The 14,296-nt window shown below is 46.5% G+C and overlaps 2 protein-coding genes across 2 annotated transcripts in view; one reads left to right on the top strand and one right to left on the bottom strand.

Moving 5' to 3' along the window:
* The window catches only part of ATL1 (atlastin GTPase 1), a 17,583-nt gene extending 12,087 nt beyond the window's left edge, over window positions 1–5,496 (top strand). Inside the window, exons 11-13 of the mRNA XM_033514912.1 lie at window positions 29–460; window positions 1,919–1,933; window positions 4,839–5,496. Coding sequence (XP_033370803.1) covers window positions 29–460; window positions 1,919–1,933; window positions 4,839–4,949 — 558 coding nt within the window. The 3' untranslated portion in view covers window positions 4,950–5,496. The remainder of the gene's footprint in view (window positions 1–28; window positions 461–1,918; window positions 1,934–4,838) is intronic.
* A 241-nt stretch (window positions 5,497–5,737) lies between these two features.
* SAV1 (salvador family WW domain containing protein 1) overlaps window positions 5,738–14,296 on the bottom strand; it is a 14,816-nt gene continuing 6,257 nt past the window's right edge. The window contains exons 3-5 of the mRNA XM_015630950.3: window positions 11,020–11,290; window positions 9,993–10,136; window positions 5,738–6,907 (exon numbers count right to left, since the gene is read on the bottom strand). Of these exons, the coding sequence (XP_015486436.1) occupies window positions 6,706–6,907; window positions 9,993–10,136; window positions 11,020–11,290 (617 nt within the window). The 3' untranslated portion in view covers window positions 5,738–6,705. The remainder of the gene's footprint in view (window positions 6,908–9,992; window positions 10,137–11,019; window positions 11,291–14,296) is intronic.

Genomic DNA, 14,296 nt, shown 5'->3' with positions numbered 1-14,296 from the left:
CAGCTCTCTCCCCCTGTTCCCCACCCAGGTGTGTGGAGGTGACAAACCCTTCCTGGCTCCCAGCGACCTGCAGACCAAACACGCGGAGCTGAAGGAAGAAGCCGTGCGGCTTTTCCGCGGCGTCAAGAAGATGGGAGGGGAGGAGTTCAGCCGCCGCTACCTGCAGCAGCTGGAGGCTGAAATTGATGAGCTCTACATCCAGTACATCAAACACAACGACAGCAAGAACATCTTCCATGCTGCCCGCACCCCGGCCACGCTCTTCGTCGTCATCTTCATCACCTACGTCCTGGCCGGCGTCACCGGCTTCATTGGCTTGGACATCATAGCCAGCCTGTGCAACATGATTCTGGGCTTGACACTTATCACACTCTGTACCTGGGCTTATATCAGATACTCTGGGGAGTACAGAGAGCTGGGAGCTGTAATAGATCAAGTGGCTGCAGCCTTGTGGGATCAGGTAGGATAAAGAGCTTTTGGTTTTAAAGCGGTGCATAAAAAGCAACCTTCCTGCACCCCAGTGGGTTTTGTTTAAGTGTTGAGTTTTCCTGGGGATTTTCCTCCTCACTTTGAGATGGTTTTGGTTTTTAGGGTTGTTAGATCTGGCTCTTTGTGCTGTGATCAGTACAAGGATGCCTTTTCAGTTTTAATTGAAGTTTTAATCAATTCCTTAGAGCTTCCAGATGGGGAGAGGAGGGGCAGAGGAATTGTTTGTGGATGAGTTTGTGGAGTTTGTTGTAAGGTGAGCAAGGCTGGAGCTGTGTCTCTGAGCCTCCAGTTCCTGCCCAGTGTGGAAAACAAGCTGTGTAGATCTGAGAAAAATCCCAGTGAGCTCTTTTGTTCTGCCTTTTTCTTTCCTTCTTGTGGTTTTGTGGAGCCTTGTGGGAATGCCAGGGATCCCCTGGGGAGGATCCTGTGCTTGGTTGTGCAGGGCTGTGGCTGTTCAGGAGGAGCTGCCATCGTTCTCCCCTGCTTCAGGCCAGGGATTTTGGCTCTCCCAGATCTTGGCTCTGCCTCTTTTGGCACCAGCCCCTGATATCCCACTGCAGAAAAGGGAACAGCCCCCACAGACTCCCCCAGACTCCTGCACCCCATCCAGGGGTACAATCCACATGTCCAGAGAGCCAAAAGTGCCCTCCTGCTCTTCCCCCAGCAGAGCTGCACGAGCTCATCCCTCAGGAGCCATCCCAGCTCTGATTTCTGGCAGGAAGGGCCCTTCTCCTTCCCTGTTCTTCCTCCACCAGTGAGGTTTTCATGGAGAACAAGGACATTTCCCTGCTTCCCTGTGCTGCTGCAGCTGCCCATGCAGCCCTGGGGGAAATAAAGGCAGCATTTACTGATGTTGCCTCATTGCAGAGCTGGGCAGTGATGCTGCTCAGCAGAGCAGTGTTTCAGGGGGATTCAGCCCTGTCCCCAGCACCTGAACATCCCCAGTAAAGCCCCTGCAGTGGCTCAGTTTGCCCAGGGACACTCCCCAGGAGCCTTTGGGATGTGCTGGGATATTTAAACCCATCCCAGTGCAGGAAGCAGCGGGAGTTCAGCAAGGACAGGACAGGAAGCCAGAGGTGCTGCCCACTTGCAACATCTCCAGCTGGGGCAAAATAAAGAGGGTAAAGTGCTTGGAGCTGTTCCTGGCTTCCCCAGGCCCCCGTGGCTTTCCAAGCAGAGGGAAAGTTCTCCCAGGAAGGATTTGTGGCAGAGGGGAGGGGCTGGGCTGGGTGACTCTGCCAGCGGCTCTGTCCCATGGGGCTGGGACCAGGTACAGGAGGGATGGACAGAGCAGGGAGGGGCTCCAAGAGGGGACCAGTTTGGGATGAGCCCTGCTGGGAACACCCCAGGGATGAGCTCCCATGGACACTGAGATACACAGAGCTGTTTCTTTCTCTTTCTGTCTCCCCTTTCCCAATGCCTCTCCCAGGGAAGCACAAATGAGGTAAGTGCCTCTTGTTCTCTGCATGCTGCCGGGGCCAGCGGGGCCCTGGGCTCCTGGGAAAAGCTTCTTGGCCCCAAAAGCACCTTTGGGCTGGTGGAGGATGGGAGTCACGAGGGCTCTGGGCAGCAGCTCCTGGCCTGGCTGGCTCTGGCTGTTCCCTGGGATCCAGATGCCTGGAGAAGGGTGTGGATGTGGGCACTGCTGGGAGCCAAGTGGGAGAGAGATTTGGGTGGGGAATGTCAGGATACAATTGGAATTTTCATCTTTCTCCCATCAGTTCTGTTTGGGGATTTTCCTGTTGTGCCAGGAGGTCAAACCCAAAGCCCAGATTGTTTTGGAACTGTTCAGGGACAGCTGAGGAGTCTCCATGCCTGGCCAGGTCTCTCTGTGCTGCTGGAATTGCTGCACGTGTTTTTTGGTGGAAAACCACCCCATATTGGATTAAGCTGAATGCAGAGCCCAGGAGGCAGAGTTCACCCCCCAGCATCTCCCTGGGCAGCACATGGAACACAGTCCTGCTCTCCCAGCTTGGCAGGGGAGCTGCTCTGAGGGAAAAATGCTCCCTCAACAGACCCTCCAGGAGCAGGAAAACCTGGATGAGAGAGGGAGATTCTGCCCCAACCAGGTGAGATCCCACCTGCAGAGCTGCCTCCAGCCCTGGAGTCCAGCATCAGGAGCATGTGGAGCTGCTGGAACAAATCCAGAGGAGGCCATGGAGCTTTTCCAAGGGATGGAGCTCCTCTGCTCTGGAGCCAGGCTGGGAGAGCTGGGAATGTTCCCCTGGAGAGGAGAAGGCTCCAGGGAGAGCTCAGAGCCCCTTGCAGGGCCTGAAGGGGCTCCAGGAGAGCTGGAGAGGGACTGGGGACAAGGGATGGAGGGACAGGACACAGGGAATGGCTCCCAGTGCCAGAGGGCAGGGATGGGATGGGATTGGGAAGGAATTCCTGGCTGGGAGGGTGGGGAGGCCCTGGCACAGGGTGCCCAGAGCAGCTGTGGCTGCCCCTGGATCCCTGGAAGTGTCCAAGGCCAGGCTGGATGGGGCTTGGAGCACTCTGGGACAGTGGAATCTCCCCTGCTTACTCCAGGAGGATTGGAACTAGATGATCTCTAGGGGTCCCTTCCAACCCAATCCATTCTGGGATTCTGATTTAGGATCACAGCCAGAGCAGCTCTTTGTGTGCTCCCTGTGCTCCTCCTGCCCAGCACTGCAGGATCCCAGTGGGAGCTCCTGGAATGTTCCTTGGGCAAAGCCTCACCAGGATCTGACTAAACCAAAAAAAAAGGACAAATTTTCTGCACATGGACATTATTTATTCCAGCTTTGTGTCCAAGCCTGGCCCAAACATTTCCATGTTTTCCTGTGTCACCAAAGCCCCCCAGCTCCAGCTGGCAGTGCCAGCTCTGAGTTCTGTGGGGAGTTCCTTCAGAAGAAATTCCAAGCTGTTAAAAACCATCTCATCCCTCATCCCTCATCCCTCTCCTCTTCCTGCCCAGCAGCCAGGGCAGCCCTTTGGTACCTCAGGGATACCAAGAGGCAGAACACAGGATTTGCTGTGGATGAGGTGTTGAACAAAGCCTGTCATGTAAAAATCGGTGCTGTGGGACTGGTTTGGCCTCACAAAACCCTCTAAAACAGCACAAAAGGCTGCAAGGTCGCCTGGATGGGGCTTGAAGGTGAATTTTGGTGTTCCCAACAAGCCCAAAACAACACTTTTGCTCCCAAAAGCTCGTTTGGGATTCCATCAGCATCCTGTTGGGCACCTCTGGAGGCATCTCATCCCTCACCCTCCTCCTCCTCGCTGCCCCTTCAGCCTCTCCTGCTTCATTCACCCCCTGAGCACAGCAGGAACTCATCACCCTGTTGGTGTGTGGGTTCCTGCTGGCCAGGTGCCTCTTCCCACCCCTTCCAGAGCTGATCCTGCCTTGCCAGCGGTCCCCAGCAGGAGCTGGTGGGATTTGGGTTGGTTTTTTCCTCTCTCATCAAGTTGATTTGAAATGTCAGAGCTGTGAGAGAGACACCAAGTGCTCTGCAGCCAGAGCCGTGTTCTGGCACCTCCTGTGCCTTGTTTGCTGTGGGATGAAGGTGGGGAGGAGGCAGGGAAAGATGGGAGAGGTGTTGTGTTGCTCACCTGGGATCAGAGCCTGGTCCCAGCCCTGTTCTGAGCCCAGCCTGGCTCCAGGACAAACAGAAAACGGTAAAATATAAAAAATCCGCATCATCTGCAGAGAAATGATGGGGACAATGAGCAGTCCCACCCCCAGCCCTCGGCCTGGTGCAATTATGGAGCTGCCTGGGGGGGTAAAGCTGAGGCTGAAGGAATTAAAACTCTGGAATCAAACATAGGGAAAAACAACCCCCAAATGCCTTGCCATTGTCCAAATAATGATTTAATAGAGCTCAGAGGGGATGAGGTGCTTGAAAAATTGGAATTGTAGAGTCACAGAATTCCCTGAGCTGGAAATGCCCACAGGGATCATCCAGGGCAGCTCCAGGCCCTGCACAGACCCCACAACAATCCCAGCCTGGGCATCCCTGGGTTTGGGGTTCCCTGGGTTTGGGATTCCCTGTGTTTGGGATTCTCTGGGATTGATAATCCCTGGGTTTGGGATTCCCTGTGTTTGGGGTTCCCTGTGTTTGGGATTCCCTGTGTTTGGGGTTCCCTGTGTTTGGGGTTCCCTGGGTTTGGGATTCCCTGGGTTTGGGATTCCCTGGGTTTGGGGTTCCCTGTGTTTGGGATTCTCTGGGATTGATAATCCCTGTGTTTGGGATTCCCTGTGTTTGGGGTTCCCTGTGTTTGGGATTCACTGTGTTTGGGGTTCCCTGGGTTTGGGGTTCCCTGTGTTTGGGATTCCCTGGGTTTGGGGTTCAGGAGGAGCCGGGCAGTGACCGTGTGTCTCCCCACAGGCTTTGTACAAGCTGTACAGCGCGGCCGCCACCCACAGACACCTGTACCACCACGCCTTCCCCGCCCCGCGAGCCGAGCCGGCCGAGGGCTCCGACAGGAAGAAGGTTTAGGGAACGCGGATCCCGCGGTCCCGGCTCCCCCGGGAGCGGCAGCCTCGCCCCGTCCGTCCCCGAGCAGCGCCGCGGTCCCGGCCCCGTGTACATTCGGCACTGCCGGCGACTCCCAGCTCGTTTATGAAGCCTTATTTCCCCTTTCTTCATTAGTCACCACCGAGAAAACCATAATTAACGTGATACCGCGACTAAAAAGGCCGAAGCTTATCCAAAAGTCAATTTATTTCAGGTACTTGAAGAAGTTATAACATGTAACCACGTTTTGTTTTTTTTCCTTCGTTTAACTGTTTAATTCCATGAACATAATTAAAATGTATTAACTTGCTTTATCAGACACTGTAAGGGCACTTCTGCTATGGTCTGTTAAGGGTGCTGTGAGGAACCCTTTCTGTTTGTCTGCACAAAGTGTCACTTTGTAGCTGTGCTGGAGGAAGTTTCACTGTATTTCTGTACATATTTATCCATGATAGTGCATAAGGATGTGTGGTACACTTCTATTCTTTTATTGTCAGGGTTATTAAAGTTTGCTTTTGGTTCCTAAGAAGTTGCTTCTACAGGGAAAAGTTATTTATTATCTAGGTAAGAGCTTCTCCTCTGGGGGTTTTGATGGGTTTGATTTGGGATTTCAGGGTTGGTGTTTTGAGGGTCATTCACTCACTGACAGAACCAGAGCTCGGTGCCATCGACAGCTTCCATCACCTCAAGCCCGTGGGGCTTTTAGTGCTGGTAAAAATGGTTTATTTGATGTTCTAAAAGGCCACAAATCAGTCACACAAACCCTCTGCTCGTCGAACAAAATGATTTTTATTGAATTAATAGGATTTACAAGAAATGTACTTTTTTGTGTGCAGTGTTTATTGCACTGAAAAGAACCCATAAATAACACATCAGGACAATTAATGAACCAAATGAAATTACTGGAGAGGGTAACTGGACAATTAAAAATTTTCCCCAAGTGAGGAGCTTTAAGACAAAAAGCTCATTAAAAAAACCCCCAGTAATTGCTGTTACATCCCTGATTTTCCCCGTGGGGTGGCACAGTGGGTCAGACAGTGCTGCTGTCTTTCCACTGGAGCGGGTCAGGTTTTGGGAAATGCAGGATCAAAACAACTCTGCTTAGAGATCTTGGTCTTTAGGAAGGTACAAACGTTCCCCCTCAGAGTAATCTGTGTGAAAACGAGGAGTAAATCTGGAGTACAAACGAGCTAAAGTAAAAAATAAGGCAACTCGGATCCAAAGGGTGAAATCAGCTCCTGGTGTGACTCGACAGGCCCGGGGGTGTTCTGTACATTAAAGCTGTAAACCAAGAGCAGAGCTCTCTCAGGAGAGGGATCCCAAATCCCCAGGGAAAGAAACACCCTGCAGGAGGCATCTGGATTTGGACAACATTTGGAAGCCAGGACGTGACAGTTGCATCTATTGCCCTTAAAAAACATGCACAGCCAGCTTTTAATACTGCAGCTGACTGGCAGGAAAGAGATCCAGGATCAGGGGAGCGATGGAACTGCTGGTTTCTCAGGATAACAAACTACTCCCGGCACAGGAAAAAAAAAAAAAGATTAACAAACAATCTCCACTTTTTTTTTTTTTTATAAACAACACATAATACATGTAGAAAAATATTCAAGAGGATAATAACAAAGGTGCAACGTCAACAAAAATAAGCTGCCTTTTCAACAAAAGCACTTTTCCTTTCAGAGTTTGTGTGTGGGTGTGAGGAGGAGGAGGAGGAGGAGGAGGAGGAGGAGGAGGGTCAGTAGTTGGTGCCGTGCTGCTGCGCGTACCACTGCTGCCGCTGCTGCCGCTGCTCCAGCTCCGTCAGCAGCGCCTGCCTGTAGGCCTCGTACAGCTTCACGATCCTCTCCAGCTCCTTCATGAACAGCAGCTTCAGCATCCCCTGGTACGTGTCCAGGTCGGCCAGCTGGAACAGCTCCCACTTCAGGATGTGGTCGTACCTGCAGGGAGACACAGGGTTTCTTCTCCAGGCTGCTTTGGATCAGTGAGCCCCGTGGGTGGGACTGATCCTCCCAAAGCAAGGAGTTGTGTTTGGGAATGAGCTGGAGAAACTCATTTTTCATAGGGAAATGGAATGATCCCTCCTAAAACACCAAAGAACTCCAGGAATACAGGAGATCCCTTAAGTGACCAGAATAAACGGAAACACAGCTGGGAATGTTCCCCTGGAGAGGAGAAGGATCCAGGGAGAGCTCAGAGCCCCTTGCAGGGCCTGAAGGGGCTCCAGGAGAGCTGGAGAGGGACTGGGGACAAGGGATGGAGGGACAGGAGCCAGGGAATGGCTCCCAGTGCCAGAGGGCAGGGATGGATGGGAGATTGGGCAGGAATTGTTCCCTGGGAGGTGCCCAGAGAAGCTGTGGCTACCCCTGGATCCCTGGCAGTGCCCAAGGCCAGGCTGGACATTGGGGCTGGAGCACCTGGGACAGTGGGAGCTGTCCCTGCCATGGCAGGGCTGGGATGGTTTTAAAATCCCTTCCACACCAAACCACGCTGGAATTCTATGGAAATGCATTTTGGAAGCACTGAACAGCAATTCCACACCTGGAATATTTACAGTAAAACATCTGTTAAAATCAGAGTAACACAGAAAAATGAATGATTTGAGCAGCTCAGGTCCCTCCCACAAGTTGGGACACTCTGGCCTTCCCTCCCACTCAGCTGTTCCCAAGCCAGCTGTAACGAGTGCTCTTGGCTGCCTAACCTCTCCAATTAACCCCCCTTGGTTAATTAGCAGCAATAGGTATTTAATGCAAACCCTGATGTGGTTCCACCCTCACTGCTGTACCCTCCTTCCCTGCTTTTCCCTCACACAATCTGATTTCCTTAGCTTGGGAATAGGAGAAACTCCTGGAATAATGGAGTTATTGGATGCAGCTGAGGCACAGGAGAAGCTGGATTCACCTGAGGTTGAATTTGGAGGCTGAGACTGAAATATCAATGAATTTCTGGAAATAAACTGCTTTCCCCACTGAAAGGTCACACTCCAGAGGCATCAGAGAAGCACCAGGATGTGCAGGTGACTTCCAAAGATGCTCTGAGGAATTTTAAGAATTTAATTAAAATTTATCACAGCTTCTATAAACTCCCTAAAGAACATCTTCTGTATTAAAATTATCCCTAATCCTGACAGGGCTGCACTGCTAAAATCATTTTATTCCCCCCAAAAAGAGAAATTACAAACTGCAGCTGTTTGGAGTTTGAGCTGTGTGTTGACAAAGAGGGTTTGAAGTTTCCAGGTACAGCCACCTTTGGGAGCACCTCTGGATTGTTGAGTTCCCATGGACACCTTTCCCTCTTTCTCCTTTCCCACTCATCAGGAGCCTCCCCACCCTCACAGGAAGGAATTTTTTCCCTATCAATAGAGATTATTTTAGTTAACACCTACTGGACTCTCTATCAGGCTTTTTCTAATTCTTATCCTCTAGAGAAATTTGTTAAAATAAAATCTAATATTCCTTATTTTTTTCCATAATTATCTACTTCTCTCAACAAAAACAACTGGGCTTTACAGCTAAATCAGTTTACAGTGCCAGGGGTAAGTAACAAATCATGACAAAATAAAACAAATTATTTCAGTGCAAAGCTGTGCTGATAATTAAAAATTTAAAACTTTCTCTCAGCTTACTTGATAGAAAGAAAAATCCCTGATGAATTGTTTAATTTGTCTTATGTTTGCTTCTCAAGTTTCAAGAAAACATCCAAAATAATGCACATAACACAGGCTGAACTATTTAAAATTTAAGTTGTCTGGATGTGCCAAAGACCTAAAAATAAAGGAATGGATCTGCAGCCAAAACCTGGAAGTATTTCTAAGGAAACAAATCCTACAGGCTCCAGGAACTAAGTGTGGAGCCTCAGTGCACTGGGGGATTTTAGGGCAATTTAAATCTTTATGGTTGCAATCTTGCTGTTGGCAACCCCAGCAGTCACAAGAAGTAATAAAACTCATTCAAGTTGTAGTTACTAGGAGCAGCTAATAAAAAAAGTGATTTTTTTTTTTAGTGGAAGTCACTGAACCCCACAGCCTGAATTTGCAGTTACAGACTGACCTCGCTGCTGTAAAACTGAGTTTCTCCATATTCTCCTTATGAACAGCACATGATTTAATAATTATTAAACTATATTTGGGGTTTTTATTGCTTTCTATTCAGTGTTCCTGTTCTGCAGAGCTGCACCCATTAGAAAATCTCATTTCTTTATCCTGACTCAAACCTGGTTTTGGAGGAGACTCCCTTTTCATGTCAGTTTATTTTGACAAAATTACTTTTTATTACCCTTTAAGTTTTAATTCAATTTCCTGAACAGAAATATAGAAATAGAAATATAGATGTCAGTATTTGGCCTAAAGGTGCTCCAGAGGAGCTGGAAAGGGACTTTGGACAAGGGATGGGGGGAAAGACAAAGGGAATGGCTTTAAGCTGGAAAAAGGTAAATTTAGGTTGGGTATTAGGAAGAAATTGTTCTCTGGGAGGGTGGGGAGGCCCTGGCAGTTTTCCCAGAGAAGCTGTGGCTGCCCCTGGATCCCTGGAAGTGTCCAAGGCCAGACTGGACAGGGCTTGGGGTGAAAGGTGTCCCTGCCATGGCTGGGGTGGAACTGGATGATTTTTAAGTTCCTTCCAACCCAAACCATTTCATGATTCTATGATTAAAAACTCTTAGATGTGAAGGAAAAGCTATGCTGTTTAAAAAAAAATAAAAGAAACATGAGGAAGTTCCACCCTAAAAATGTTTCACATATTTTCTGAACACGTGGTACCACTCTTGTAAATATTCTGAAAGCAAAACACATCCTTCACTCTGACAGAGCTTCCTGCCAGTTGTGTGAGCTGCAAGAAGTGATCATTTCAAGTAATTCCTAAAAGATAGCAAATTAATGTGCTAAACATTTGATCCAACTCCCTCAAGCTGTCAACCTCAGCCCTGATACATCTAAAAACCAAACACAGCACAAGCTCTACTGCGGAAATTCCATTTTTTTGTTCATGTTCAGTGTGAAATGCAGAAAAAGAAAAGGCAGAATCTCACTTGACAGGAGCCCTGGCATAGACCTGCAGCCAGTCTGGGATCTCGGCGCTGTGGTAGGGGTTGGCAGGGACCAGCAGGGCTTGGCTCCTCTCCGGGGGCTGCGGCTGGTACGACACGGGGGGCGGCTGATCGTAACGGGGAACGCTGCCAGGAACAGGGACAAGTGTCACCTCCAAGTGTCACCTCCAAGTGTCACCTCCTGCACACACTGCAATCACTCATTTCTGAACATTCATCAGTGCCAAGGCTGCTGCTGCAGCCTCACGTGGGGTGAGGCCTGCACTGAGCAATGTGCTGCTGCTGTTTTGGTGGAATTAAACCTCAGCCCCACCCACCAGAGCACAGCAAAGCACTGGAGATGGTTTAAAAACACTTTAAAAGTATTGATTCGTACAATCCACCATTTAAAGTGTTAGAACAGATGGATTTAGGCAGAGTTACTCCACAGAAAGACATCCCATCCCCATAGATTTATCTCTTGTGCCACAAGTTGAAAAACTTGCTCTTCCTGGGTATCAGCAGAACAGACTGAGCAGCAGAAATTAACAATTAACAGTTAATTCGGTGTATATTAACAATTAACAGTTGGATTTGGTGTGTATTAACAATTAACAGTTGGATTTGGTGTGTATTAACAATTAACTGTTGATTTGGTGTACGTTAACAACAGATTTGGTGAATATTGACGATTAGCTGTTAGATTTGGTGTGTATTAACAATTAACACTGGATTTGGTGTGTATTGATTTCATTTTACTTTGAAATTACGAGTAGCTGAAATACCCATTTTCATTCCAGACAAGACTTAATTCACGTTTCAGATGTTCAGAGCATCCCCAAGCACATCAGATCAAGTTTCCTTTCAGTTTCCAGCTCAATTCTGTTCTCAGCAGCTCTGCTGTTTTACTGACAGCTGCAGAGTTGTTTAACCTGAACTTCTAAAAACCTCGAGAACCAGCAAAGCTGCAAATAAGATTTTTTTTTGTGATACAAACCCAGGAGGGGAGCAGGGAAGGGCTGAGGCTCACCTGGGAGCACAGGGGTGTTTGTACTGAGCCCTTTTGTTGATGTGATCCACGTAGTAAACCCCGAATTCCGCGGACTCGACGCGCTCCCAGCCCGGCGGGAGCCCCTCCCGCTCCAGGGGGTGGCTCCAGTGGGTTGTGTTGGTGTTGTGATCGATGTAATATTTCCTTCCTCGGATAGTCCAGTCCACTGACCAGCCAGGAGGAAGAGGTAAATCTTCAGAACTATGATTTGTTAAGTTTCCTAAAGATGTAGCAGCAACTCTCCCGATGCCTAAAACAAAGGGAGATCATTGGGGTTTAGGTAAAGATCTACAGAAATTATAATTTCTGTTAATAAATTCTTACGGCTGCTTCATTTATCAACCAAAAAAAACCCAAAACCCACAGCTCTCTTTCAAGTTAAAGTCAGAAATTAAAACTACCCAGAAAAATCACTGAGTCCCCAACAAAGCTTTTCAGGTGAACCAGTCAAGAGCAGCAAGAGGATGAGGTAGAACAAGAAAGGAGGGACAAGCAGGGTTGGGGTCTGAGAGCTGCCAGGAATCAGCAGCTGATTAAATTCCCACCTTTTCCCTGGAAACAGAGCACATTTGGGATTTATCCATCACTAAACTGAAGAGACTGCTCACCAGCACTTTGAAATGTGTGATTTGTTGTAACACACAGAGATTTTATAAACTAGCAGCTGGATGGTGAGAGGTGACCCAGGGATATTTGGGAAGCTGGGTGAAATAAAAGCCAAGGTGAGCAAGTACAGAAAATTCATAAAAAAACACCCCCAAGACACCCAACCCCAAAAACCCAGAGCCATCATCAGGAATTTTGCAGGTTTCTTTCCATCCCTGGGAATTCTTTACCTCCTGGATGTGCTGGGCTAAATCCAACTCTCTTTTAAAATTCATTTTAAGGAGTTCCCACCAGTCCCTTCACAGTTCTACAGTTAAACACTATCTAGTTTTTAATGAAAATTCCAATTATCTTTTCATTCCACAGCCAAATTCAATCCCATTATCAGCAGAGTTTGTGTGTCACTATTTCCCACAGCCCTCAGAAGGGATTTGGAAGCCACTTTTCCCACTTTTTCAGAAGTCAGAAATCACCCCCCTCCACATTTTCTGCCAGGAATACACCCCCTCCTCCTCTTTTTCAGGAATAACATTTCTGTGTGGTTATTTTTTGAGAGAAGGGAAAGGCAGAGTCTCTCTCATCTAAAATGACAGCCTGAAACCTGGCTGAGCTACATCCAAACAAAATCCAATAATAATCGAAAATAAAGTCACAGGAAGGCTCCAAAACAATTGGATAAATAAAAAATGAATTAAAACCTCCCCCTCACAAAGATCCTCCTGAGTAGGAGGACTTTGTGCTCATCCATAAATCTTTTTTCCAGCCTTTTGTCACGTTCTGAACTGTTTGGCCTTAAAGGATTTCCTCTTGTGTCAGTACTTACCAATTTGTCAGCATTCTAAAGGGAAGCTCTGTCCATCTTTAATTGGGATTGAACAACCTAGACCTTAATTCCAGAGAAAAGCAACATCCTGGAGGCTTCCTGGTTCAGCCCCTCATGCCACTGACAAAATACAAACATTTCAGCTTGAAAATGCTGTGCTTGGGATAAACAAAGCCAGGATTTTCCCCAATTAACTGAACCTCTGGGATGTGATTTCATGGATGTGTTAATAGTGACTGTTCAATCCCCACTGCCAGGAGATCTGAGCACACAAAATTGTTTGGGGAGGGGGGAAATCCATATTTTCCTGTTTGCTGTTAAAACTTGCACATCCCTGTATTTTTCTTATAGTTCTTCCTCTTTAAATCCTGGCCTCAAATCCATAAATATTTATTTTTACTAAAGGTAGAAGTTCATGTTTCCCAATATTTGGAAGAGGTGCCACCCTCTGCACTGAATTCTCCTGACACAAGGATTCTCCCAATGCCAGCTTATTTTTAATTTCTAAGATGCAAAGAACAAATAGAACACCAGATCACAAATATTTTATCCATTCCTTTTGCCATTTTGATTTCATATATGAAGAAGCAGAGCCAAACCATTAAAATAAACTTGCACAGATGTAGAAATTACCAGTTTTGAACAATATTCCATAGACATGAAAACAAAGGCCAGACTTATAAATTGATGGTTCTAACTATCATTTTTCCCCTTATATCACAGATTATATTCCAGTATTCTCTGTGCTGGAAGTTTTAAGATGTTGATATTCACAGGGCCTTAAAGCCATCAACAACTGTGGCATGAAAATCAACAATTAGTAGAATTTAGACTTTTTTTTTCCTATAAAATTATTTTTTAGAGATCAAAAGAAATTGTCTGTTGGTTTTCCTGATGAACCTCAGATGTTCCTTTGTGGGAGGATGGACACACACATAGAGGAAAAGCTCCTCCTATAGTTTTGAACAGTAAGAGAAGAGGAAAAGAAACTTTTATATTTATATATATACACACACCTGTAATTTCAACAATAAGACTAAACAACACTTGGAAGAGTAAATTGCTATGTGATTTTTTCCAAAGTATAACCCCAAAGAAGAAAATTCCAAGACAGCCTAAATTCATGGACTGCCTTTTCCATGGCAAATTGCCAGGAATGACATCTGCATTTCAATTCCAGGTAAAGTCTGAGCCCTAAAATGTTTTCACAGCAGCCCAAAACTCCACACAGGATTTTCCTGCAAGCACCAGGGATATTCCCTGGATTAGGGGTTGGCACCAGATTTATGTATCCCAAATAGAAAAGCTGAACAATTTTTATTAAAAAAAACCTAGAATTTTCCTGAGATGGAGATAAACTGAATTTGTTCACTGTAATTTTCAGGGTTTCCTTTCTCACAAGCTGTAACAAGACAAAAATTCTCATTTTTCCTGCATTCCAATGGAAGAGTTGTTTAAATTATCCACTTTTCCCCAATGTTTCCTTTCCTTTGCTTAGGGATGAGCCCTCTCTGGAGTGGCACTATCAAATCTCATGGATGGGCAACAATTAATTTAAATTTATGCACTTGTAGAACCTTTTCAAAAGGTCCTTGTCAAGCCTCAAATGGTAATTCTGTTTTATAATGAGAATAGAATAGAATAGAAAATAATAGAAATAATAATAATAATAATAATAATAATAATAATAATAATAATAATAATAATAATAAATGTAATAATTGAATACAATGGAAATAATATAATATAATATATTATAATATAATATAATATAATATAATATAATATAATATAATATAATATAATATAATATAATATAATATAATA

This window comes from Parus major, chromosome 5 (assembly GCF_001522545.3).
Source record: "Parus major isolate Abel chromosome 5, Parus_major1.1, whole genome shotgun sequence".
Classification (NCBI taxonomy): domain Eukaryota; kingdom Metazoa; phylum Chordata; class Aves; order Passeriformes; family Paridae; genus Parus; species Parus major.
The sequence above is the reverse complement of the archived record's forward strand: the minus strand, read 5'-3'. Positions and strand labels throughout refer to the sequence as shown.